The sequence below is a fragment of the Apaloderma vittatum genome, unplaced genomic scaffold, assembly GCF_000703405.1.
Source record: "Apaloderma vittatum isolate BGI_N311 unplaced genomic scaffold, ASM70340v1 scaffold8553, whole genome shotgun sequence".
NCBI lineage: Eukaryota > Metazoa > Chordata > Aves > Trogoniformes > Trogonidae > Apaloderma > Apaloderma vittatum.
In genome coordinates, this window is record NW_009706345.1 from 1 (window position 1) to 26,422 (window position 26,422).

Below are 26,422 nucleotides of genomic sequence, written 5' to 3' on the forward strand. Positions count from 1 at the left end.
CGCTGCTGAGAGGGGGCCGTTGTGGTGTGTTTTGCTTTTGGTATTTCGTTGTGGGTTTTTTTTTTCAAGAGGGTTTGTAGCTGCCTCGTTGTAACGGCCCCGGCGGCGGTTGCTGGAGGGACTTGCAGGGAGTTTCGTTTCCCACCGCGATGGCCCACGGCCCCTCGCAGAGGGAGGGCAAGAGCCATCCGCTCGCCTCCTGAGTTACGGTCGCGTTGCGGAAATAGGGAGCCCGGGCCGCTTTATCTTTCGGGCCCTTTATAAAGACTCGTTGGAACGCTGAGGAAAGTAAGAATGGCAATGACAGGTCGCGCCGGGGGGTCGTGTGGTTCTGGGCAGGAGCAAGCAGCTGATGGCTGGAAGCAGATACAGAACGAAGGCGAGCATGCAGTGACACTTCCCTCGCTGGGTCCGCCCAGCTGCAAGAATCTGAAGTGTCGGCGCTTCCAGGGCCCAGAGTCTCAAGTGAAACTTAAAGTTATTTTTATGTCTGCATAAGTAACAAACGAAGTTCCGCATAACCAAATTACCTATTTGTAAGGATTTTGCCCGGTAAGCGCACTGTACTTAAAATAGTCTTCACTTGTCTGGGTGAGCTTTAGAAGTTGTTTGCTGCTGCTGTGATGGAAATTACACCAGACTGTGCTTTAAGACTTCAGTGAGAAGGTTCAAGACCAATCACTTTTGTGATCCATTGTGTCACAGCTGTTGAAAGTGGCTACCTCAGACTTCTGATCTCTGTTTCTGTATTACATGAAACAGTGGTCCACGATTCCTCATATTAAGAGTCTATTCAAACTGTGTGGTTTTGTTAAATACTTTGCACTGACCTTATCCGTTTACTGTCGTGAATCAGTAGACCAAGTAATAAACCAAGCGTGTAATGAAGGTGTAGTTGCTATAAATGCCTGTTCCTTTCTTTAAGTGTATTATTCCATTCAGACCAGCCTAATCTTGCATAGCTGTGGATTTTTTCACTCTTGTTTCCGTGCTCTTTCTGTTGTTATAGTAAAACATTCTCTGGACGTTCTTTTATAGGATCATGGAAGTGGTGTTCAGAAATGGCCTCAAGGAGGTCACGTAGTACAGCCTAATGTTGAAGCACAACTATTGCCAACTCTATATCACCTCAGCTTTACCTTTTGTTTAAGCAAGCCTTGAAAATACCCAAGTATGGAGAATCTGCTACCTCCCTGGGTGGCCTGTTACAGTGCTGCACTACCTTCTGTAGGATTATTTTTTTTCTTCAAGTACAGGCTAAGACTTTTAAGTTGCAGTTTGTAGTTTTTCACAAACAGCATTGCTATGTTTGAACTGTTCCAGTTTTAAGATAGGATTGTGGTGGAAAGATTGTAAATTTTTTTAAGTAAACCAGGTTGTCTGTTGTTTTTTGTAACCAACCTGAGACACTCATGTCTCTGTATCTTTTCCCTAGTATAATGTGTACAAAATGTTTGTCTCCTTATACTGAGAATTTATCATTTTGTAAATGTGAAGTGCCTGGGTAATGTTAATCTACCACCAGTGGCTAGCTGAACGTTTTAACCTCATCAAGTGTATTGCAAAAATCTTTTTCTGAAATCAGCCACCTCTTGTACTTCTCTACCTTGACCCAGCCAGTTTAACTACTAAGTGAAACATAGGTATATAGAGAAGTCTAAATCACTCTTCACAGCTGATTCTCTCCATGTAATCTGCAACTGAGTGTAGGCTGGTGCCTGGTGAGGAGAAACAATATGTCGTCAAGTAATTGCTATATCATAATATTTACGTAAGTGGGTAAAACTGAGATTCCCTGGACACCCTTAATTTTTTACATATTCTTGCAGAGTTTTAAAATTGGTACTGTTGATTATGATGTCAGTAATAATATTGATTTTTTTTTTTTTTATTTCCTTGAGGACTTAGATCCACAGACCAGATCTCTAAATGTCTGGTATAAACTGTGGGTCTCCTGTCCTCTATTAGCGAGATGCACCCTCAGTAAGTTTGCAGACAACACCAAGTTAGTCAGGGGTGTTGATCTGCTTGAGGGTAGGAAGGTTCTGCGGAGGGACTTGGACAGGTTGGATCGATGAGCCAAGGCCAATTGTATGAGGTTCAACAAGGTCAAGTGCTGGGTTCTGCACTTGGGTCACAACAACCCCAGGCAGCGCTACAGCCTTGGGGAGGAGTGGTTGCCTGGCAGAAAAGGACCTGGGGGTGCTGGTGGACAGCCGGCTGAACGTGAGCCAGCAGTGTACCTAGGTGGCCAAGAAGGCCAATGGCATCCTGGCCTGGACGAGGGAATTGAGGCCACATCTCGAATCCTGTGTTCAGTTTTGGGCCCCTCCCTCCAGGAAAGACTGAGGTACTGGACCGTGTCCAAAGAAGGGCAACGAAGCTTGTGAAGGGTCTGATGAACAAGTCTTCTGGGGAGTGGCTGAGGGACTTGGGGCTGTTTAGCCTGGAGAAGCGGAGGCTGAGGGGAGACCTTACAGCTCTCTATAACTACTTGAAAGGAGGTTGTAGTGAGGTAGGGGTCAGTTTCTTCTCCCAAGTAACAGGTGGTAGGATGAGAGGAAATGGCCTCAAGTTGCTCCAGGGAAAGTTTAAATGGGATATTAGGAAAAACTTCTATGTAGAAAGGGTTGTCAAGCATTGGAACAGAATGACCAGGGAAGTGGTTGAGTCACCATCCCTGGAGGTATCTAAAAGATGTGTAGATGTGATACTTAGGGACATGGTTTAGTGGCAGACTTGGCAGGACTTGGCAGTGCTAGGTTAATGCTTGGACTTGATGGTTTTAAAGGTCGTTTCCTGCCTAAATGATCCTATGGTTCTGTGAGATGGGATTGGATGTTGTTAGTGGGGCACATTGCTAGCAGCACAAGAATGATGAGACTCATTACTTTCCTCCTTCCTCCAAGCTGTCTGATAATCTGCAAGAGCAAACTCAATTTGGCTACCTTTCCTGTTTCTGGTTGGAATCTCATCAGAAACGGAATGTGGTCTGTACAGACTTAAGTAGTAACTCTTGCCTTACCATTAAGAATACTTACTCATTTTTAAAAAATACTGATGGCTCCAAGGGAGGCTTGCTGTTCTGTGGGAAATAGTTTATCAAAGATACTGATCTGCAGTAATGCATGTAATTCTCATGGCAAATTGGAGCATTCAGGTAAATATCCTCCTCCAGTGAAAAATAGCTAATCTAAACCCATGGTTCTGGGATGAGCTAGGGTGGTCTAACTCCTTGCTGCTGAAAGCGAGAAATGTCACTCCTGTATTCCTCTGGGCAGTGTGTTCCTGTTGTCGGCATTGTCCCAGCTGATAAATCCTTTTTTTGAGCTTATTAACATGACTGGAAACTATCCAGCTTTTTCCCCGACTATTTTTTTGCTGTGTTAGTGAGTTGAAGAGGATTTACAGAATTGTGACAAGCGTGCACTTCCCATAGGTAAGCAGCAGGTCTCCTTGGCTTAGGGCAGAGGAAAGAGGAGCAGTACGGTGTGCCTTCACTTAGTGAATTGACCTAACAGCTCACAGCTGCCTGTCACTTGCAGAACTGCATCCTAACTTGCACGTGGACAACTACAGTATATCGTTGAAACACGGTATCTGGCTGAAGTATCTGAGCTACAGATACATGTGAACAATTGCATCTTTTTTTTTTTCCTTTTTTTTAAATTTTTCTCCAGGATTTCTTGATTTGGCTAAACTTGAGTGAATTTTCATAGGGAGGAAAAGCTCTGCTATTGATTCATGGTTTGAAAATAGGTGGCTTGCTATTGAAAGGGAGAGGTCTTGTTCCTGAAAGCGCTCACCTTCCTTTTGCTGTCTCCAGCTCTTACCTGATTGTTCAGTAATACAATGCACAGTGCTGCTAAAAACTGCTCTTTAAAAATTTTGGGGGATCTTTTGCTGGTTTAGCCAGTTGAATTGATTTACGGTGCAAGCAAATAACTGCCAAAACCAGTATAGGATAAACAGTTGAAATGTGTTAGGACTGCAGGACTTTAGTAAGGGAAGGGATTTTGAGACTAAGAGGAAAGAATGAGAGACCTCTCCCTTTCCTTAGCAGCAGCTGCCCCAGTCTGAAACCACAGCAGACTGAATTTCAGGCTCTTACTCAAGAGTTGCTAGAGTTACTGGTAAACTTTTATAAGATGGTGAGTGTGGATATCCTTGCCTTCTCTTTGGAAAGAGCTTCTGTTCAAACTTAAAATAGTGTATCAGTCTGAGTATCTTGTCTAAATCCTTGTAGTTGCGTTTTCAGTTGCTACCTAGATAAAATTGTGGAACAGCGTAATTATAGGGAGAAGTACTGATCTCATATGTACTTTTGTTCAAGTTCTTTTAAGACTTCCATTACACAAAAGTTGTGGTGACGACTCATGTGGCTCTGACTTGGTATGTTAAACTAAAACACTGGCAACTGTGTTAATTGTATTGTTCTTGCTCATAATTTCTTGCTATCTTGTAGTTTGAATGATTATGTTACCCTTAAAGTGATTTTGTCATGTAGTCACTGTTTTTGTGTTGGTTAGATGGTGTTTTACGTTTGCTTTCAGCAGATACAGTTCATTACACAAGATTCTGCATTTCAGGATGTATAATTACACAAATTTTATATTTTCAGCTTTATTTTATCTTATTCATACAAATCTACTTACATATATCTGTCAGAAGTGAAGAAGTGCTTTAAAATAACTGCTGTTTATCTCCTCTCTTTCAGTCTGGAATTGAGTTGTTTGTGAACAGGCTTGACTCTGTAGAATCTGTCCTTCCCTACGAATATACTGCGTAAGTATATTGTACTGTTTATGCCATTTTATTTGCCAGTTCTTCCAAAAAGATGAATTTAATTTATCTTAAAGTGTTACCTGCATCTTGCTACAGCAGTTGACTGGTGAGGAATGTCTGGTTATTTTGCTAACATAAGTTTATAAATACAGAATTTTCAGAAAGCAGATGGGTGCATACATTGCTTCGTTCTCGGTTGTCTTTGCTTGTACTTTAGAAGTAGCGCATGGATTCATATGCGCTCATGCTTTAGAGTAAGTTAAGGTTAAAGTGTGCGTGTGCATGTGTATGTATATAAAAAATATTTACTCTTCTGCATTAGTTGTAATTTTGTAGATCAAAGTATTACTGCTGTCTTTAGTAGCCTGTAGCCAGATGAGTTAAAGTGGTAATGAGGTGTGAACTTCCCTTCAATTATCTTAATGAGGTGTTAAATGTTTTCTTGGTACACATCATAGGAGTGCACAAAATGTATCAGTACCTGGTAGGACTATGTAAAGTTGTTGCTTCAAAGAATATTTTCACTGTTAATATTGAAGAGATTAAGCACTAGTTATGTCTATGTTTTAATGAACACAAATGTGATGAAATTAGGCTTGGAGGATGTGCTGTTAAATGAATTGATGAATAAAACTGCAATAACCTGCTTACTTAATAGTGCTTGTTGTAAAGGAGATGTTTGTTTGTGTGTGTCTATATATTTATTTATTTTTATTTTGTTATCTCCCACCCCAAGATCTGACCTGTATGCTTTTCTCTCAGAGCTATCATGAAACTCTACATGAAGGTTTAATTCTTTGCTAAAATCCCTGATGAGATAGGCAATTAATAAATACTTAAGGAAACTTTTGTGATACCAAGTTTTAATAAAATGTGAGTGCTGGATTAGCTGATGAAGAGATTTGATTGTTGGGTTTGTTCTGGGTTTTTTAGGGGGGATGGTTCACGATGGGACTGTGATTCTCACACTGCTTTGCAGGTTCAAGGAAGAAACTGTTGTCTAGAAGGAAAGCTACTTGTGGTGAAGGTGTTGATTTGGGAGCACTGTTTGAGGTCTAATATTTGTAGTTGGTAATACTTTATTAACTTCTATATCTTTAATTCAGGTTTGATTTTTGCCAAGCAGAAGGAAAGAAGCGTCCCTCTGAAAACCTTGGCCAAGTATTGTTTGGAGAGAGGATAGAACCGTCTCCTTACAGGGTTTGTTCTCTCACAAGGGTTATTTGGGAATACAAACGTTGAAATTTAACAGAGATCAGAATCTTGAAGATCCTCTTTGCCAGGACTTCATCTCAAAGAGCTTCATGATCTGAAATTCCATGTAATAGAAATCTGTCAATTTAATGTAATTGTAACTACGCACTTTGCATTCATGAAGATGTAGCCTGAAATGGTGTGGAGGTTGTCTTCTTACTTTGGAACCTGGCCAAATGTGATTCTTGCTCCTCAGCTGTCCCCTTGTTAGACAGAAATGAGTGCTACTTTTTTGGAACCAGATCTGAAAACACTACAGCTGTGAAAACTGAAGAATTAGAAATGATATTAGCTTGTCTTTTCTCGTTACTGAAGCTCTCGTCTTCTCTCCTACATATAGTAGGAGAGAAAATTACCAGTTGAATGTGCCTGGGACAGCATTGCTGCTCTGAGGTCAAATGACTTGTCTGCTAAATCATTGCAGAAAACAGGTCTTAGTAGCAAGGGTGTAGGGCTTCTACAGTGAGTACAGGAGGGTTTTGTAGCACACATCAAACCTTCTCTGGAGGATTGATATAAGTAGTCTTGGTAATTTGTTAGGTGTTTTTATTATAATAGTACAGACGGTTTATAAATGTGTAGGGGGAAACTTGTTAAATAGCAACATGTCACAAAGTTTGTTGCAATCTGTTTGCTCATATGTCTTTCATTTTTCTTAGTTCACATTCAACAAGAAGGAGACATGTAAGTCTGTTTGTACAAAAACATATGATGCCACAAAGCCAGAAGATAAACAGAAATTAGACTTTTTGAAAAAAAGCATGCTACTGAATTATCAACATCATTGGTAAGTTGATATCAAAATTCATAGATTGTTTAGTCTAATATGTCAGTGATAATTTAATTTAGGTTATTTTCTGTTTGCAAGTTAATACATATTGAACATAAGGTGTTTGCACTGGATCTATTCCCCTTCTGTTCTTGCAAAAGATATTTCATTGTTTGTTGTCATCATGAAAAATTTCCTTGGTTTGAAGGATAAGCACCAAGTATTATGGAAATGACTCTGCTTCCAAACACAAAGCTTTGTGTGGTTTTCATGCTGCCTCTGTGCTTACTGTAGAATATTGCTCTATCTTCACACCTGTTAATCCTGCCCTAGCTTGAGAAAAGTCTTAAGGGACATTCATTCTATCGCTATGTCTCTTTGTTTTTCTCAAGAGCCTTTGCATTCCCCTTCAGGTGTGTCCAGGAGATATTCTCTGAGTTGCTCTGTACCCATCTGAGTCTTGGAGCATGCTGGGGCTCTGTTTCTGCTTTGACATTGAATCCTCTTCCCATGGGTGCTCAGGGTACGGCAAGGCTGAATGCGTGTGCTGAATCTCATGCTGATTTTCAGTTAGGATGTAGCCATGCTCTGCACGCGCATCCGAGAGCTGGGAAGTGTTTATCAGCAGGCTCCGTCTTGATGCTGGAAGCGCTCACTCGCGCTACACTGTGCTAACAGCAGCCTTTGAGTGCAAGGGTAGAAGTTGTCAGAGTTCTTCTGGCATGTCTTTGCAAGTAAGATGTGAGCATAATTAACTCATATGATTCCAGATATGTGTTCCCTGCTTCACAGAAACAAATATTTTGGTCTTCATCTAATTTGATTAAAACTTTCAGCATTTCACCTGCATTTTAACTAATCTATCCAGAACGTTGCCACTGTCATTAAACCTTTTTCTGTAATATCACATTTTGTTTCTTCAGTTTTGAAACAGCCACCCGTGCTGCAAAGGTAATGAGCGCATTTTCTCGCACTTTTGGGAACTGATATGGGAGATCCCTTTTTAGGGGAGAAATGTGGCTCACTGATACAAATCTTTCTGTCAACCTCTTGAAAATTGGTGTAGTTGGAAGTTGATAGATGAGGTCAGAAGGGTTCACAGGCAATAACATCTCTTCATGCAGGTGAACTAGGAAGTAACAAAGAAATTTGAGCACGGTGCTGGCAATAAGGATCAACACCGAGGCCACTGGTTCGATTCCCGCTCGGTCCCCATGTGTTGCCAGGTCTAGTCAAGAGGCGGCGTCCCTGCCCAGAACAGGGAGGTTGGGCTAGATGATCTCTAAGGTCCCTTCCAACCTATACCATTCTATGATTCTATGAATCTGGAAACGTTACAGATATTTTTACAGATATTACAGAATATCTTAAATTGTTTTACAGATATACTTAGTGTATTTAAGAGTATTTTTTTAGCCTGTACAGCTAACTTAATTGGACTGTTCAGAATTTAGTAAGATGTAGTTATATTTTTCAATGTGAAAACTTCCCTTTTAATTTAGGGTAGTTCTTATGTTCTTAGTACTTTTAATAGCACTTCTACTATTTATTTTTTTACTAGGCCCACTGCCTTAAAACTTTAGAACCAGTGGCATGAAGAATCCCTATTTATGTCTATATGGTAATGATAGTCGTCCTCAGCCACAGCTTCACAAAGTGGAAGTGGCTGGATTTTGTGATGAATGATGCCTGGTCCAGAGGTACGTTGTAACAGGGATCAGCAAGGTAGCATAAATGAGGATTTAAAAGAGGTTTATTATCCAGCTTTGATTTATCATAAAATTCCTGGGGAACACAGATGGTGCAAAATACTTTTAAAGGTTTTAAAAGCCACTCAATAAGATTAGGAATTGACCTACTGAATTGGACTCCACAGCTATACTGGTATCTTGGCTGACAATGTTCATCGCCAGATGTTCTTGAGAGACATGCGAGAACACTGTTGTATAGCATGTTTGCCCACGTGTATAATCTCTTCAAGTCATTCAAAACTTGAAGATTAGCTGTGAAAAATGATTTGCTTCTTAAACTGTCATTTTGTTCCAGCAGTGTTGTTTGAAGGCAGCTCGGTATGTCTTTGCCACAGAAGATGCAAGGCAAAGCCTTTACCCCAACCAAACTCATTTGCAATAGGGTAATGCTTTGCCTGGTTTTGATAATGGAGTTAAAATAGTAAGAGTAGCAAGAGATATCTCTATCGAATATTATGGAGGTAAAATTCCAAATACCGTCCAAGTGTAAATGAATTTGTATCTGGAATAGCTCCTAATTAGTAACTGGACTGTATCCAGTATTAGCCTGGTGAAGTGAGTAGGATTTGGTTGGTCCTGCTGCTCCTGCTTGTGGTTGTGGTAGTCTTTGGAATCTCCTGAGAACCTGAAAGTGTGTTTTTGGAGGACCTGTCCCCACCTCTTCCTCTGTGTCATGAGCTGAGAACATCAGCTACTTCTGCCTGGTAGGGATGATGCGGATCCTTTTATGTTAACAAAGGTGGCACCTACCACTCTTTTTACCCCCATCTGCTGATATGCTGTAAAAAATAGTGCTTCTTTAGAAACTGTTACGTATGTAATGGGCTAAATACTGCTGTGGTTTTGTGGTCCAAAGTGACAATTCCTGGGTTTAATTAGGTATTTACAAGTACCTAATGAGGTGTTATCAGTTACCTGTTAACATTTATAGTCTAGTGGTTGTAATGATGAGACATTTAGCTGTAAAGGCTATTCAGTAGCTTGATAAATTTTACAAAAAACATGTGTGGTTGACTTTCAGTGGGATATCCTTGGTTTTGGTCTAGTGATGCACAAAAAGTGGCAGTTGTCCTGTTTGTGTGTGAAGTTTATTAACAGACCTTTGAAATGCACATTGGAGCAATTAATGCTGCCCTAAGGGAAGCTACTGAATTTTAATTCTTCTTTGAATGACTTTCCTTTGGGATTTATCTTTCAGCTAGTTAAACCAGTTCCTAACATAAAGGAACGGTTTGATTTTTATTTTAAGTAGTTCCTTCTACAAAGGGCAGGTGACTATGCTATGTATCTTTCTCTATGTTTAAAAGTATAGTTTTGGTTTTGACATTTGTACTGTTGGTAGAATGTTGGATCCTGTTTGTATCTTGTAATTTTCTGCAGCTCCTTATTGGGGGCATGGGACTCCTCCACAAATTTTGTGTTGAAACTGAATTGCAAAGCTACTGGGCTCAGAATTTTTAGGAGATATGAATATAAATCTTGTGAGGCAATAAATAAAAGCATCAGGTAGACAGTGAAGGGAGAGAAGCTGGAGAGTTAATAATATGTATGTCTTGTGTCTTAAACTAACTTGTGTCTTAAACTAAACTAACTTGTGTCTTAAACTAAACTAACTTGTGTCTTAAACTAAACTAACTTGTGTCTTAAACTTGAAATTATCAAATTCATTTCAGTTGGTTTAGTGGATGATTTTGGCCATTTTTAAAGGCAAAATAATAAAACCTTAAATTGTTAGAACTTTGGAGTGGGAGATTTTTATGTATTGGGCTATATTTATAAGGGAACTTCAGAAACCAGTCAAGTGAACAGAATGTTTTGGTTGCCCCAAAGTAACCCTCCTCTTACCAAGCAACCTTATAAAGAAATAGGTGGATCTTTAAAATCTTTTATTCTAGAAAAAGATAAACTGTCAGTTGAAGAGCTGTATGCTTATATCTTATTTGGAAATTGGATAGGCAGTTGGTGCAATTCCATGAGTTAAGATCTGAAAGAACTATTATTCTTGTAATGAATTTTTCAACAATGAATGTAGCCAAGTTAGATTAATATTAATTTGGTTTTGTTTCCATTGCACTGTGTGTTTTGAAAAATTTTGAAGCATCACTCTGCCATTTACAGGATTGTGGACAACATGCCTGTCACTTGGTGTTATGATGTTGAAGATAACCAGAGGTTCTGCAATCCTGGTTTTCCTATTGGCTGTTACATTACAGAAGATGGCCGTCCAAAAGATGCCTGTGTTATTAATGTATGTTTATGCAATTATTTTTTTTCATATCCCCTTTTTACTAATTTAAAGACTGGCATTTCTCTTATGTCATGTTTCTATGGTGAGTCCTCACTATCAAGAATTCTCGCTGCCTAACACTAGGTAGGTGTTTCGATATCTCTGCAAGTACCGCAATTTGTAAGCCTCATCTAAGCTTAAGAACATTGTGTCTTCTCTTGCTTGATGCAGAAGGGCTCTAAAAGGTAGACAGAAGATGTAAATGTGTGTAACCTTTAGTACATGTAAAAGATGACGAAGAAGAAAACCATGTCGTCCTTCGTTGCCTAAGAAGTCCTAAGCATGTGAAGATTTGGACTTTAGATTTTTGTGAGATAGAAATGTTTTCATGGGAGCAGGTTTGCATAGATATATCTGTACCTCTGCATGGAAGTTAATACTTCTTGGAGGACTGCTTTCTCTAAAACAGTGTAGACTAATGGAAGGAGGCAGAATATAAGATTTCTGTGTGAACAGAGCTGCTCCTGTGAGAGATAGATCTACTGGGTTGCCTGGTGGAGGTCCAGATAAATGCCCTGTAAGCATTATGGAAATAAGAATGTACTAGAAGGACCAGGATGTCTTTAGATTACCACAGACCTCTTCCATGGAGAGGTCACTGAGAACCTTCAATAGGTTTTTAGTTTTAGCAAAATGGTTGATTTTACTTAATGGATCTTACCAAAGATGACAATTTCTACAGTTACTGATTTTTTTTCCTTGCCTGTGTAGTGAATTGATTTTAGAGGCTCCATATGAATGGATGTATTCATGATCAAATATGTAATCTGGCAGTATTCTTTTAATCTTGTTTAGACACTTATATTTAATAAGAGAAAATAACTTGGGAGAAGTAACTGAAGCACTGTGGATGAACACTTTGTATATATAACTGTTCTTGTAATTAGGATGCTTTGTAGAAAAGAGTGGGGGTAGAACCCTGAAGAACTAATAATTGAACTTTGGTAGACATAGTGCTTGTGATTTAACAGTCACTTTAGCTGACTAAATTCCAAGGTGATGTTTCCCGTCCTCTGAGATTTGTATTCAGTGTTTTTGGCTGCTGCTTGCAGTTCATCCCTGTGCATCTTTGGTTTCAACTGTAAAGGTGATTCTGTTACAGAGAGCAATTATTTGTATTGTTTATCTTAAAAGGTTCTGTTTAATCTATGACAGATATACATATTGTTTTAAAATAGCTAATGTTTATGAAATGCTTCTGATATGAAAGTTGTCACATAGTTATCTATTCAGTTTGCTACTTAAATAAAATGCGACATCTCCAGTTACCAAAGTATTTTTTAAAGTTTATTTATATTTATAAATGCACTTTATATTTATATACAATTTTGAACTGTCTTACTACAGTTCAGAAGTACTTATTATTAACTTTTCTAGTTTGTCTAGACTTTAATGCAAAGACCTTACTATCTTTGTATTCCTAGAGTCACACATTCATCTTGTAGAACTTCTTGATAGAAAAACTGTATGCAGTCTAAAATTGTTGTTTAAGCTGCTGCCTGGTTGTTAAATGTTGTCTTTTGTCATTGCAGTCAGAATTTCATGAAAAAGATACCTTTTATATCTTCAACCACGTCGATATAAAAATATATTACCATGTGGTGGAAAACGAAGCTCTGGGAGCAAGACTGGTTGCGGCTAAACTTGAACCAAAAAGGTTAGGACTTGGAATTAACCTGTCTTCTAACAGTGGTCCATCCCCAGATACCGGCTTTGATTTGGGGGCCTGTTGCTAGTCAAAAATGTTTTTAGATATGTGACCTGTAGATGAGTTTTCCTGTTGATTGCTATAGTGTAGCGTAGGGCAATCTAACATAATTTTATTCTGAACTTGGTAGGTCTTTGTGCACTATTTCCTATTTGAGGTAAAAAAACCATAAAATAAAACCTGGAGGTGGTGTCTGTTCGATGAAGCAACCCTCATTTCCCTAGTGGGGAATATTCTGTCTTGCGATGGAGTAGGCCACCAGTCTGTGATGCAGGAGTAATCAGAGTGCAACATTTGGTGTTTTCAGCAATCAGGATTTTAATGGAATGATTTCAGAAATATACTCGTCAGTTGTTCTGGTGTCTGCATGGCTTTTGCACAGCCCACGTCTGTTTTTTTTTTATTTCTTAGCATCTTTTCTTTCCTTTGAATTCTTGGTATACTAGCTTGTTCCATTGTTGGTCCAACATCATAATTAAAGTGTGGGGTTTTTTCTCACAGAAATTAGTAATTCTGTTGTAGCTTTTGAGCATTTTGGAGGTTCTTAATAGTGTGCAGACTTGTTTAATTTTTGGTGCTCTGCTTTAGAGACTATGTTCTCTATAGTTTTCTTTTTAGAATAGGCAAGTCTTGTTTAAAAAGTTCAAATATCAAGAAGTCATAAAAGTTTTGTCTTTATGATACATTCCTTAGGAGTTCTGAATTTTATGAGGCATTAAGAATAATTGTTGTATTTAAGGGAAGAATGCTGGATGAAAACAATGCTTTTGTAAGGTGGACGAATTCTGTTCTAAGACTGTTGTCAGTGAGGCAGCTTTCATTCTGGGTTTTTTCTTCTCTGTAGTTACAAGCATACTCATCCAGATAACCCTGATTGCTCGGGAGTGCCTATGGATATAAGTAACAAGGCTAATGGAGAAGTCAAAATTGCTTACACATACTCAATTTCTTTTCATGTGAGTACTACACTTTCTGTGGTAGTTACATCTTAAATCATACATTACTACTCTGAATTATAAAGATGGACAACTAAAATTATCTTGGCACAGTAAATATGTATTTTCAAAAATGTATTTAACTGGAATGTCAGAGATGGGATTTAACCACATGCTTTACAGTTTTGCATACCACCCTGCACACACTGAATATGTAATGCATCTGTGTTTTTTTAAAAAGAACCATCCTTTCCATGTTTACTTGAGATGTCTGGTGGTTTATTTTTCAATCTAAGCTCATAAGTCTGAGAAATCTTCTGTGTTTCAGCTAATTACTATTGTAGGTAGCTTGATGCTGATAATTTTCTTCTACTGCAGAAGTTTCCTTCTCTCCAAGGTCTTCCTCCCATGAAAATCTGCAAAAGACTAGAAAGCTGATATTCTTTGTTCCTCTGCTCTCTATTTAAAAGCAGAGAAGCAGTACTTCAGGCAACTGCAGAGAGCAGTGATACTTGATTATGTCTCATTCTGGTGACAAGCAAGAGAGATTTTTATTTTTTGTAATGGAATTTGCTGGAAAAACTGTTTCCCAAAGTTTCATGCTCTTTGCCAGACTGTTTCCCCATTAGACTAAGGCCTCAGAATGCAAGTGACTCTCTAGAAGCAGATTATAGCTAACTGGATTTCTTGGCTTCTTGTGTATGTATTTAGGGGATAGCTCACACACAGCAGTTCGTGTTGTCAGCTTCAGTAGCGATGTGATCCTTCTGCTTCTGAAGGAGTCTGCTCCTTTTTTTTTTTTTATTGTTATTGACTTCAATCAAAATCTCGGCAATTGGTAGATAAACGAAATAGTAATAAGGCAGTTTTTTTGTCTGTTCTGCTGTAAGGTCAGTGGTTTTTTCAAAATGATAGGCCATTGTTATTATCAAAGTTGTTCATGTATCTTTCTTAATTCTAAACTTATAGCCTGCTATTTGACTCTGATGAAATGGAGACTGAATAGTTCATCTTTAAAATTGGAGGATAGTATTGAGTTAGGGTATGGCATGCACTGTCATAAGGAGTACGCAGTAAAGCACCGGTCTTATAATATCATTACATTGCCACAGTTTCTGATGCATGAACCCCTTTTATCTCTTATAAGCCATTACAGCAGTGTTTGTAGAAGTACCGCGATCGTTCTTTGCTCTAGTAACTTGAAAGTTCAAAATACAGTAAGTAGTGTAAGAAAAATATTCAGAAAGGTTTTATTATGTATGACTTAAAACTTCTCAAAATGTAATTATTATTGGTTAATTTGTATACTGAAAAGCAAGTGCTTCTGGAAACCTGTGATAAGTTAGTAATTAAGAATGACCTTAGCTTCATGCTATTATATTATTTCTGTTTTAAAAATGACATGCCCAGCTTTGTGCATGTTACTGTCCTGTGCACTATGTTGCATCATTTGGAGGTCGCCTTCTGAAATCCCATCAGGCAGGCAGATCAGGCCATCTCAGGAAGAGATGTAGGCATGGGGAGAAATGTGATTCTACCCTAGAATCGTTGATACTGGTTTAGAAAGTTGTTGCTTGTTTTGAGACCTAGTTTTATTACCTCAGTGAACTAGATACTTGATCTTGGCTAAATTTTTTTAATCCGTTAGATTTTGTATTTTCAAAAACTGGCTTTACTGAAAAGCACTCTTGCTCTTATGTTATAAATTACTGAAATAACATCCTGTCAGAAAGACACACATTTTTGCTGATAGCAGTGTTTCTGGTTTGTTTAATAGCAGTCTTCGGGTTTATTCCTTTTTTCACGTTTACTCTGCAAAATAAAGAAATGCTCTTTCTGAACTGTTTCTGATCAGTGAAAGTTCAGCCTGAATAAGTACAGCCCATTGAAACGCCTGAAGGAATAATTTGTTTCCCTCTACTGACAAAGTCAGTTCTGCAGTTCTTTGCTCATCTGTCTCGCAGCTGAATGTAACCTCATTGGTAGTTGATTCTGAAACAAGGTTGTATGAAAGCAAAGGACAGTTTGGACAGAGCACTGTTTGGACTGCTGGAGACTGTATAGCAGAGCTTAGTTCTCAGCATCTGTGGTATTGACTTGCATACACTAAAAAATGTGTGTCCTTTTATTATTCTGGTAGTCATTTGAATGCCAGATGAATTAATGTAATTCTTGAAGGGAGGAAGCACCATTCAGTTAATTTGGTAATTCTTTATGTCTTCAGAAGACATAGGTGCTCAGTACTATTTGGAAAATGTCTTGGTTCAGATACTGTGTTCAAATCTTAGGTGTGTTTTCAGTAGCTATTGTTAAACTATTCCCATAAAGGCATGCAACATGAAATTTCCAATGTTGTGAGTTTTAAGATTGCTTTGCATAAACATCAACATACTGTATCTGAAACTGATATGTTTACTCTTGCAGGAAGAAAAGAATATAAGGTGGGCATCAAGATGGGATTATATTTTGGAATCCATGCCTCACACTCACATTCAGTGGTTTAGGTGAGGAGAAATAGTGTTCAGCTGTGCTGTACTGAAATGTTTACGTTGCAATTTGAATGATGATTTTTTTAATTTATTTTTTTTAATCCAGTATAATGAATTCCTTGGTGATTGTCCTCTTTCTGTCTGGAATGGTAGCCATGATTATGTTGAGGACACTGCATAAAGACATTGCAAGATACAATCAGATGGATTCCACTGTAAGTCTAAAATGTACCTCGTAAAGTTTATTTGGAGTGTAATTTTTTTAGGTAAATATTTCTGTAACAGACTATTTAAATGGCAGTGTACTGCATTAAAATAGGTATGTTTCCTTTACAGGAGGATGCTCAAGAAGAATTTGGCTGGAAACTAGTTCATGGTGATATTTTCAGGCCCCCAAGAAAAGGGATGCTGTTGTCTGTTTTTCTAGGCTCTGGCACACAGATTTTAATAATGACTTTTGTTACCCTGTGTAAGTAATGAAGCGGGAGGAAGTTAGTTGAGTGCGGATGGTTTTTTTTTCCACTGCGAATTTAATGACACTAGTTAAAAATAGTAGAATTGTTTTTGTCTAGAAATTTCTTAAAAGTCTTAAGGTTAAAAACAGCTGAGCTGGTCTAGTAGACGTGCAACTAAGTATACAGAGATTTTAAGATAATTGATGTACTAGCTTTAGGTCAAATGTACAGTTACTTTCTAAAATTGTCTATTTCTGCTTCATAGTTTTTGCTTGCCTGGGATTTTTGTCACCTGCTAACCGGGGAGCTCTAATGACCTGTGCTGTAGTTTTGTGGGTACTGCTTGGAACTCCAGCCGGTTATATTGCTGCCAGATTCTACAAATGTGAGTAGAAGTTATTGAAAATGACAAGGCTTAAGTTCATTAAAGTAAATTATCATCACAGAATTGGTTTTTATTTTGCAGTACTGTTTGTAGTTTCCCTCAGGGCGAGTTGCAGAAATGTACTTACCTTAACAACAGAAAACACATACAGAGCACTGACATGGTTATGCTGATTTTGATGTAATCATGCCTAAAGACCCTGAATTGCTCTTGCTGCTACCTATTTATGGAATTGGGAAGCAAATTCCGTTTTATTAGTGCTAAACTCATTGCATTAAACAATTTTGTACTTCTATTTCCTACAGTCGGGGGCAAGCAGTGTTAACTTGCATTTGGTTTTAGCAACATCGATGTTGCTTGATAACTTGTTTGGGGTTTTTTCTTTTTCAAATCACAAACTTCCCTGTTTTTGCATGCCTGAGGTTTGTCACCTCTTTCAGCTAGTTCCTAGGTCTTTGGAACAGTGATGCTTATCAGACTGTGGCAGGAGTGCAGGGGGAAGGATTTAAGTGTTCTGTAGTTCCAGAAATCATCTCAGTGGTATTTGAGTACCTGGCAGTAGTTAGTTGATGTTGTTTCCCTTCACTGATCCCAGCTAGCTATTGTTTCCAGGCCTGCCTACAAACCTAAAATGGTTTTCCCCTGTAACTTCTGCTTTATTTTAAGGTGAAGCATGCCGTTCTGCTTACAACTCGTAATTACCTTCCTCAAGGTAGAAGACTCTTCATGATCCACTGAGCTGGATCTGTTGGACTGTTTTAGTTGTGAACGTAAAGAGCTAGAGGAGGAGTTTATTTCTGAACTTCAGTGTGGTAGTAGGCAGTGAAGTTGTTTCTTCTGACCATTTTGTGTTTTTTCATGTGAGGAAAGAGGGTTTCTATATTGTAAGGAGATTTTGCACAATAGTAGTGATCTGATAGTGGACTATTGCTTTTCCTCATCTTCAAGCCAATTTGACTTAAACTGAAGGAGAATTTAGGACTAAGAACGCCACTGAGGACAGAATTATTCTTGATAGCATGCTGTGTATTATGTGTTTTGAAATGTATTTTGAAGTGTGTTGGTAAATTGAATCCCGTATCTTTGGTGATGTAGGTAATAGTAATTACGTTTCGTATTGTACCTATGGGGAATCATTTAGTTGATACTCAAATATTATGTTTAACTGCAAAGACAGTGAGTGAGTGAGTGATCCAGAGATATTCTTGTTATAACACGTGGTCCATACCCTGTGCAAAGCCATGTAAACGTGAATGTTTATCCTTATATTATACAAATAATCTGAGACATAAACAAAAATACAACTGAAATGGATATCCAATTTTGAAAGTTTATTTTTTTTCAATGTTGCATTTAAAAAATGAAAGCTGAGGTGACACTGAATGGTTAATCTTAATAACCGATGCTGCATTCTTCCAAGATTTTATGAAGAAATAGAAACTTAATTAAAATCACTCTAACCATAATCACTTCTGACTCTTGAAGTAAAGAAGCATGTCATTATGGCAGTGCTCCGATGAAATTGTCAGCTTCACTGCATTCCAGCAGAATATTTTCATTTTAAAGTGTGCTGACTAGAATTTTTATCAGCGTAGTGCAATTCCATAAAGATTTTCTTAATAAAGCTATATTTGGTCTTTTGCTATCACCACTGTTTAATGCTGTTAAGACTCAAGAGAACATCACTACTTCCTGTAAGCATGTTAGTCCTGACTTTCTTGTAAAATTCACAGAGGATTATTTCAAGAAAACTGTTAAGCTTGCTTTTCACTTTTTTTTTCCCGTACTGAAACCTGCAGTCAAATGCTAGAAAGCTTCTTAATCACTCCAGGTTTAAACTGTTTTTTAAAGACTTAAAAGTGCTGGAAATCCGCTTCCTTCTTTTAGCAGATAAGGTGGTCAGAGACCCAGTTTTAGTTGGCTATTTTTCCTGACCTTGGGCTGAGGCTTTTCTTTGCTTTGAAGCTCTGTGATTAAGCAATATGATGAGGGAATTCAGTTTTATTACTGAAGATTTAGTTTAATATTTTAAACTTGGGCATGATAGCATGTTATTTGAATATTTGCAAACTAAGTATAACAAATAAATGGATTGGAAAATTGATAGTTGTGAGCTTAGTGCATGTTTTGATGACTGTCAAATGTTTTAATACAGCATTTGGAGGTGAGAAATGGAAAACAAATGTCCTGCTGACATCATTCCTTTGTCCGGGGTAAGTTGAGAATATCATCCTGATTAAAAGAATTAAATTGCTTCCCTGGCATGTGTAGCCGATTTTTAAATTTCAGGTATACATTACATTAACCTTTATTCCAGAAGCTACAAGAATGTCATGACACTTTTGACAAAAGATGAATATGCTAATAGCATATCATGCTTAGATTTTATTTTTTTAGTAAGCATTTGTTTACTCTCACCATGTGAAAAGGTTGATTAAAAACCATTATGATAGCAGTAAGTTTTAGACAGGCACACTTCTTCATTGCTTTCTTTGACTCTCTAGGCTGTTTCTCTGACCACACTGTCGTTGGTCTCATATAGTGTCATATACTGTATAATCAGTGTGATAAATTTTTCTACTTCATCACAGCAAGCAACCTTACCCTGAAGTGTAGTTAAGACAAGAATATATTTGAAATTGCTTAGCTGGAACGTCAGCTCCTGCTGGAGTTCAGTCTCACTAGATTAGCAAAGGTTTGCTGTTTGACCCCTTCATTTTAATATTTTGTGTGTGTCATTTGGCTTTAACAGAGATTTATGCTAAAATCTTACTACAGTGCTATTGTTTTGTTAACATTAACAATATTAAGCAGTATTTCTCTACTTTAAGTGTGTAATGTATTTTTCAGAATTGTGTTTGCAGATTTTTTTATCATGAACCTCATTCTCTGGGGAGAAGGCTCTTCAGCAGCTATTCCATTTGGTACTTTGGTTGCGATTTTGGCTCTCTGGTTTTGCATATCTGTACCACTGACGTTTATTGGTGCCTATTTTGGTTTTAAGAAAAACGTAAGTGTGTTTGAGCAGTTGTTTTCTAAGTGTATGTATACATGTGTCTGGTATTTTTCACTATGTAAACTACAACTAGGCTAGTTGCGTTGTCAGGTTCATCTCTGTTCATTTATTTTAGAGCTGTGTTAGGTGTCCAATCTTGGGATTCCAGGGCTTTGATATTCAGTTGGTTGTTGGTGGTGTTTCTCCATGACAGTTAGGGTTATCGTCATATTTAATTGAGTGACTGCTCCAGATAAAGCTGTGATTTGAACATTTTAATTAGCATCTCTTCCATTACTAAAAAAACCCCAAAACTAGTTAACACAGCCAAGCATAAGGGAAAGCAGTGTAGGCATTTCTGGTTTTCCTCTGTCCACCATCTACACTGAACGTATTTTCTGATAAAATTGCTGGAGTTCACGTGAAATCTCTTTGCATAAGTGTTCAGTAAATGGTTATCACTGCTTCATAGAGATTAATTGGTATTTACTCCTAAGCTCTTCAAGTCTACTTATTTATACGAAGACATATTGTGATACTGATGACCATACCTTCTTAATAATGAAATTGATTCTTCTCTTTTTGCTTAAAAAAGTGGTTTACTGTGCCCCACAAACGTAAAGATCTGTAAATTCAGCTATTTTTGTGAGTTTTTTCCTGTATAGGAAGCCAGAATTCCAGCTCTTTTTAATTCTCATGGAATACCTTTAGCAAAATATTTAAGTACCTTAGAAAGCACTTTTTAAGTTGATTGTAGTTATCCTGTTTTCTAAACCAGAATTCAGTGTGTTTTTTCTCATAGCCACGTTGAAATTCCATCAACACCCCCTGCATTTTACAGAGGGGTTTAAGAAAGGAGGATTTGATAAACTATAAGGCAACATGGGGTGTCACAAATACGTTCAAACCAAATCAGAAAGCAAGTACCTAGCAAGTATCTATTGATGCTCTTGGTGTTATCTTTATGCATTTATCTGGCTTACATTTTTTTCTCCCACTATGTTCTATGTGTTTATCTGTGCATCTAGATTGTCCCACCATGGTCAGTGCATGCATCTTAAATTACAATTTAATTGCCAGATCGAATCTTCTCAGTTTGAGTGTTTACCCTAAAGTGATTCTTGGAGTAAATCCCTGAAAAACAACATACAAGGATTTTTAGAAGGGGAAAACAAGAGTCTGCACCACCACTACCCCCCAGCTGAGAAATCAGTTCGGCCTCTGTAATAGGTAGTTGGTAATCATTAAACAGGAAGTCCAGAATATCTGTTGCTACATTTTCAGTAAGAGCTGACTTTTAGCTTGTTTGCCTAACAGATGTTGGTAGCTAGGCTGGTAGTGAAAACAGGTGTAGCGGTAGCAGCTATGAGCATACTCAAAACAAATGTGGCTTTTGCCAGTTCAGAAGTGATGCACAAAGGAAGTAGTTCTGTAGTTTGACATTGTATTTATTTAGCAGTTTCTTATTTTTGTTTAAAGGCCATTGAACACCCTGTTCGCACAAATCAAATTCCTCGTCAGATTCCTGAGCAATCATTCTATACCAAGCCATTACCTGGCATCATTATGGGAGGGATTCTGCCTTTTGGATGTATCTTTATACAGTTGTTCTTTATTCTCAATAGTATTTGGTAAGTTAAACACAATCTATTTGATTTTTTTGCTGTTACAAAAGTCGGTACTTTCTTTGTGAAAGGTTTTCTTCAGAATGTTTTGACTGTTTTTTTTTGGTGAGGCAGGGTTACCAGAATACTGTTTCAATAAAAAAACCAAACATTGACATCTTTTTAACATTTTGTAGTTTTGAAGCTACTCAGTGCCTGTTTGGCTTGTCAAGGTGTGTAGAGAAGCAGCTGTGATATGCTTAGCAATTTACAGCTGACCTACAATATTCAGATAGCCAGTTTTCTCATGATACTTCTCTGACTCCATGTGGAAGTGGCTCTGAAGCTGACATATGGCATGTAACGTGAGAGTAGTAACTATATTAAAATTGACTTTGAGGTTTTTTGTAGTTGTTTTGGGGCTAGAAGAGTATTACTACTCCTGGGGGAAAAAAGAAACAAACCCAAATCTTGTGAAATCTTCGTAAAGGCACCAGAGAGTAATTCTTTTCAAAACTAAGGCACCAAAGACTAGTCCAATGTAAGTGAATTGTGATGTGAGCTCATGGCACACTGACAAACTAATCTACCGTGAGGGATTTGTCGTCCTTCTGGCACAATTTAGTTATTGGATCTTGTTAAACTGTTTCTGAACCTTGAATAGGTGCCTCTACCCAACATAGACAGCTACAGCGTTTGACACTTCTTGTTATTTTGCAGCTCTGCCTCTTTGATTGAAATGTGAGGTGAAATCTAAGCTCTGCTGAAGTCAGGGGAAGAGGTCACGCTGACTTCACTAGAACTGTAATTTCACTCATTATGTCTAGTCAGTTCTTACCTGAAAATCCCAACCAGGACCACGCTTCGGGCTTGCTCTTGCACCGTTTCCAGACTGAGCTGCTGAGGCTCCTGTTCTTCAGTTAGAAAATGCATTGGCCAATTCTGTGGCTGCACAGAATAAGACTGTATGTAAGTCTGTATAAAGACTGTGCCTCAGTAGGAAGGGGAATACTAAAGCTGAAGGTGATGCTACTGCATATGAAGAAATTATATTAGCATGGTGTCAATTTTAAATTACTATTTTTTTTAACTCCCTTTTATAGGTCTCACCAGATGTATTACATGTTTGGCTTCCTGTTTCTGGTATTCATTATTTTGGTTATTACATGTTCTGAGGCCACAATATTGCTCTGCTACTTCCATCTATGTGCAGAGGTAAGAAATATTCTTCAGTATTCATACTTCATGTTGTTTTAAGGATGCTTCCAAAAAAGATTAAAGCTTTTGTTAGTGGAAGTAAGCATTCTAGAATTCAGCATAAGCACTGTTACTAGATCTTCTTAAACCATATCTTTAAAAAGTGAAGTAGGCTGCTGTGGCAAAAGTTGTAACAAGTACTAAAACACTGCACGAAGTACTGCCAAGTTGGGTATCTCATCTTTAGAGTGTGACTCCCTGCTTCTTGAAGATGCTAAACTAATCCGATAACTGTGTTCGAGCAAAATGCATTTTGGACTTGCCTAGCCTTGAGGAAAAAAAAAAAAATCTTTGTGTCTGGTAGTAGCAGGTCTGGCTTACTTGGGTTTTTAGATTTTTGCCTATGTGATTTAGGTTTCTTACCTCTTAACTGTGAATGGTGTAGTTAAAGCAATATCAATGACATGTAGTTCTTTTTCCTGTAGCTGAAAACTCGCTTTTTGGGTAAAGTGGTAATAGAAGTAGTTCTATGTTCAGTAATAGGGTCAGCGCATCAGAGGTATATGGAATAAACACTACTCATACATTTGTTTTTTTCCTTATCCCTTCTAGGACTATCACTGGCAGTGGCGTTCATTTCTCACTAGTGGTTTCACTGCAGTTTATTTCCTAATATATGCAATACACTATTTTTTTTCTAAACTGCAAATCACAGGAACAGCTAGCACCATTTTATATTTCGGTTACACCATGATTATGGTTTTGATCTTCTTCCTTTTCACAGGTAAGTGTATTGAACCTTAATTTTAAATTTTGAGTCTGTATTTAGCTTTGCACAGTAGAATCCTTGCCAAAATTTCTCTTCACATGGAATTATCAACTTGTATATGCTTTTATTTTTCTTCCAGGTAGTTGTGTAGCATTTGGCAACCCTGTGATTACAGGTTTTAGTGAGATTGAGGATGAGACAAAACTACGGCTAATTTGAAGCGCGGCCTATAACTAGTCAAATATGACACATTTATATGTCATAAATACATCTCTAGATTTCATTCCTATGTTACTCCTGTGACAAACTCAAGTTTTTAAATGAGACATCTTTGGAGAAACACACTTCAAATCACACACAATCAAGTATAAACTTACAGTGTCACTTAAGGACAAAACTGCTGCTTTTGTGGAATAGAAGGTGGGAAGAAGAGAGGAGTAAAAGTTGACAGAATATTTTTTTTTTTCTCTATTTTGGAATTATTTTACTTTCTTTCCTTTATTGAAGAGGCATGGGAAGCTGACAGAACTTCGTAACCATTTCTGATGTGATTTTGGCTTCTGCCTATTTACCTTTGTTGTGAGGTTTTGGAAAAACACCTGTCTTAGGTGCTGCATTTCAGTTCCCTCTTCAGTAAGGGAGATGAGGTCACAAAATCTTTCTTTGTCATCTTCAGCACAAAGAAAGAATCTTCAGTCAGACAGACATACCCCTTGTTTGGGGTGGAGGAATGGCAGTGAAAATGCAGGGTCTCATTTCAAACTCTCGTGCAAGAAGGCAGCAATTGCAAACTCCTCAAAAATCTTGAAAATACTGAATTCTCTTCCAGTAGAATGTAATCTGTCTTTGTGTACTTCACCCTACAGAGCAATATGTTTGAAGCTCTTTTTTAACTGATTGATGCTTTAAATAATTTCAAGCGTCACTTTTCTGATGAAGTTTAATGGTTCTGAAGGCTTTGGTATGTTTTTATGTATGCAGCTATATGGGCTATATTTTGAGGCTTCCTAGGCTGCAAATGGCTTGTCATCGGAACTTTTAATACAGATCTTACTATAAGTTGAATTTTCATTTCCACTTAACATAGGAGAACAGACTAAAAATCTAGTGGGAAAAGAACTGACATTTGAGAATCATATTCATTTTCAGTGTAACAGAATATTAATTTCAAAGAAATCACCACTCAACTTAGGAAATAGTAAAGCTTTTGTGCGCCATGACGGAATGCAGATCATAATGAACAGGAGCAAGAGCCTGCAAGGAGTTTCTCGGGTCACTGCCTGTTAAAAGGAGGGAATGGGACTTAAGTACGTTGCATAATCTCTTTGAAAAATGATCAAGCTATGTTCCAGAAGTGGTTGTGTTTATCTTCCATCCTTCTCTTTAAGTCAGTCTAACACATTTTGGCATTGCTTGCAGATATTCTGTAATTTGCACATCATCTCTATTTATATTTTGCGTACTGGTTAGCAAGTCAGTCTGAATGCGTAGATCGGAGCTTCTGCCTCCCTTTCTCACTCAAGTCTTATTTCTCACCCTGCCCTTCTCTTAACCTTTATTTATGATCTGGGTTTACTCATAGTCTCATTGAACTAAAGAATTTAAGAATGCATGCTTATTCAACTGGAAATGAACATGTATTGCTGTACATGGATCAATTTTAAATGTAGTGCAAACTTACAAAGTAGCATAAAAAAAATAATTAGGTCTTACAGAAGCATAAGGTCAATTAATTTGGTTTCACTAGCTTTTCCAACAGATACTCAGCATGTGTGCTTTTAATAATAAACAGTTTGGGGTAAGCACAATTCAGGTTTTGGCCTGTCTCCTTTGTTCAATCTATTCACTTTGGATGCATGCAGTAATTCTGGAGTGCGTGCATTCGAGATAAAAGGGATTTACAGTAAATTTTTTATGCTGAGACTTGCTTTAGCTGTGTTTTAGCACCTCAGGTACCCATATAATTTCCATCTTTTGCCTTTATTCCTTCAAGTCAGTCATGTCACGTGACATTGCCTAGAGACATTAAGATGTGTCTGGCACATCCCCCTTTTCCTTTGCTCACATGTTCACTGTCACCTGCCCAGTTGGCAGTGCAGTGGCTGCCAGCAAATCTGGGGAGTTCTTTAATTATCCTTCAGTTGCCCTATTTCTTAAGATTTAAAAACTGTTTTGTCCATTCAGGTTGATAAACATTCAAAGGCAGATATGTTCAGTTCTCTGAGTTTTACTGAAGTGCTTTGAGATAAGGTTTCACAGAAAGGGGCAGGGACAGGCAGTTCTTCTGCAGTTTCTTAAACGAAAAAGCACATTAGCAATTTAGCAAAAACCGCTCCTAAAGGCAAGCGACTTCCTGTGTCAGGATGATAAAGAAGCTAAAAAGAGAAAATCGTAATTGTTGTATCAAAACTATTCTGCTGCTGCTTACTCATCTGTTAAAAATGGTCAGTATCAGGAAGGGTTTTGACGGTGCCCTGCTGCTCTGTCAGTGTAACACATGCTCCAGGCACTTGCCTCTGTACTGCATTCCAGGTCATTGGTCAGACTCAGCAGGCAGAATACCGGGAGCTACATGACAAATCTTTGATTCACAGCTGGGACCACAACTACGTATCATAGTAAATGAGTCAGTTAAACATCAGTAGTTTAGCAAGCGTGAAGGGAAAAAAAAACAAAAAAAACATGGTATCATTCATGGTTCCTTCTAAGCACTTACAGTGAATGAGATGGTGCAAAGCTTTCATTGTGCCTCTTATCAGATTTAAAATAAAGTGGGGGTTTTTTGGGTTTTTTTTTTTTGGTCTCTCTGAAGTCTTACTTGGCTCTTGCGTAAGTTACAGCTGACATTTTCAGCAGAGGTACTCTGGCAAATATCAGATATCTTCAGGGCTTTTTTCCTGTCCTGGTTTTTGTGGGAAATTAAGGTTCGCTTAACAGGTGTTCTGAGCTGCTGTTGAGTGCATTATCGATCTGACTGAGGCTGCATTTCAAAGTAATACAGTTAGATTAACAAAGCCCAACTGTACTTTGCGTTTGAAA

General features: G+C 37.9%; 1 protein-coding gene across 1 annotated transcript in view; it reads left to right on the forward strand.

Annotated features, from left to right (window-relative positions):
• Positions 1-294: 294 nt before the first annotated feature.
• Positions 295-26,422, forward strand: part of TM9SF2 (transmembrane 9 superfamily member 2) — a 28,043-nt gene continuing 1,915 nt past the window's right edge. Inside the window, exons 1-16 of the mRNA XM_009865740.1 lie at positions 295-465; positions 4,718-4,785; positions 5,892-5,985; positions 6,699-6,826; positions 10,678-10,807; positions 12,379-12,503; positions 13,399-13,510; positions 15,914-15,993; positions 16,085-16,193; positions 16,315-16,447; positions 16,699-16,818; positions 18,974-19,031; positions 19,669-19,828; positions 21,293-21,444; positions 22,521-22,632; positions 23,227-23,398. Coding sequence (XP_009864042.1) covers positions 295-465; positions 4,718-4,785; positions 5,892-5,985; positions 6,699-6,826; positions 10,678-10,807; positions 12,379-12,503; positions 13,399-13,510; positions 15,914-15,993; positions 16,085-16,193; positions 16,315-16,447; positions 16,699-16,818; positions 18,974-19,031; positions 19,669-19,828; positions 21,293-21,444; positions 22,521-22,632; positions 23,227-23,398 — 1,924 coding nt within the window. The remainder of the gene's footprint in view (positions 466-4,717; positions 4,786-5,891; positions 5,986-6,698; positions 6,827-10,677; positions 10,808-12,378; positions 12,504-13,398; positions 13,511-15,913; positions 15,994-16,084; positions 16,194-16,314; positions 16,448-16,698; positions 16,819-18,973; positions 19,032-19,668; positions 19,829-21,292; positions 21,445-22,520; positions 22,633-23,226; positions 23,399-26,422) is intronic.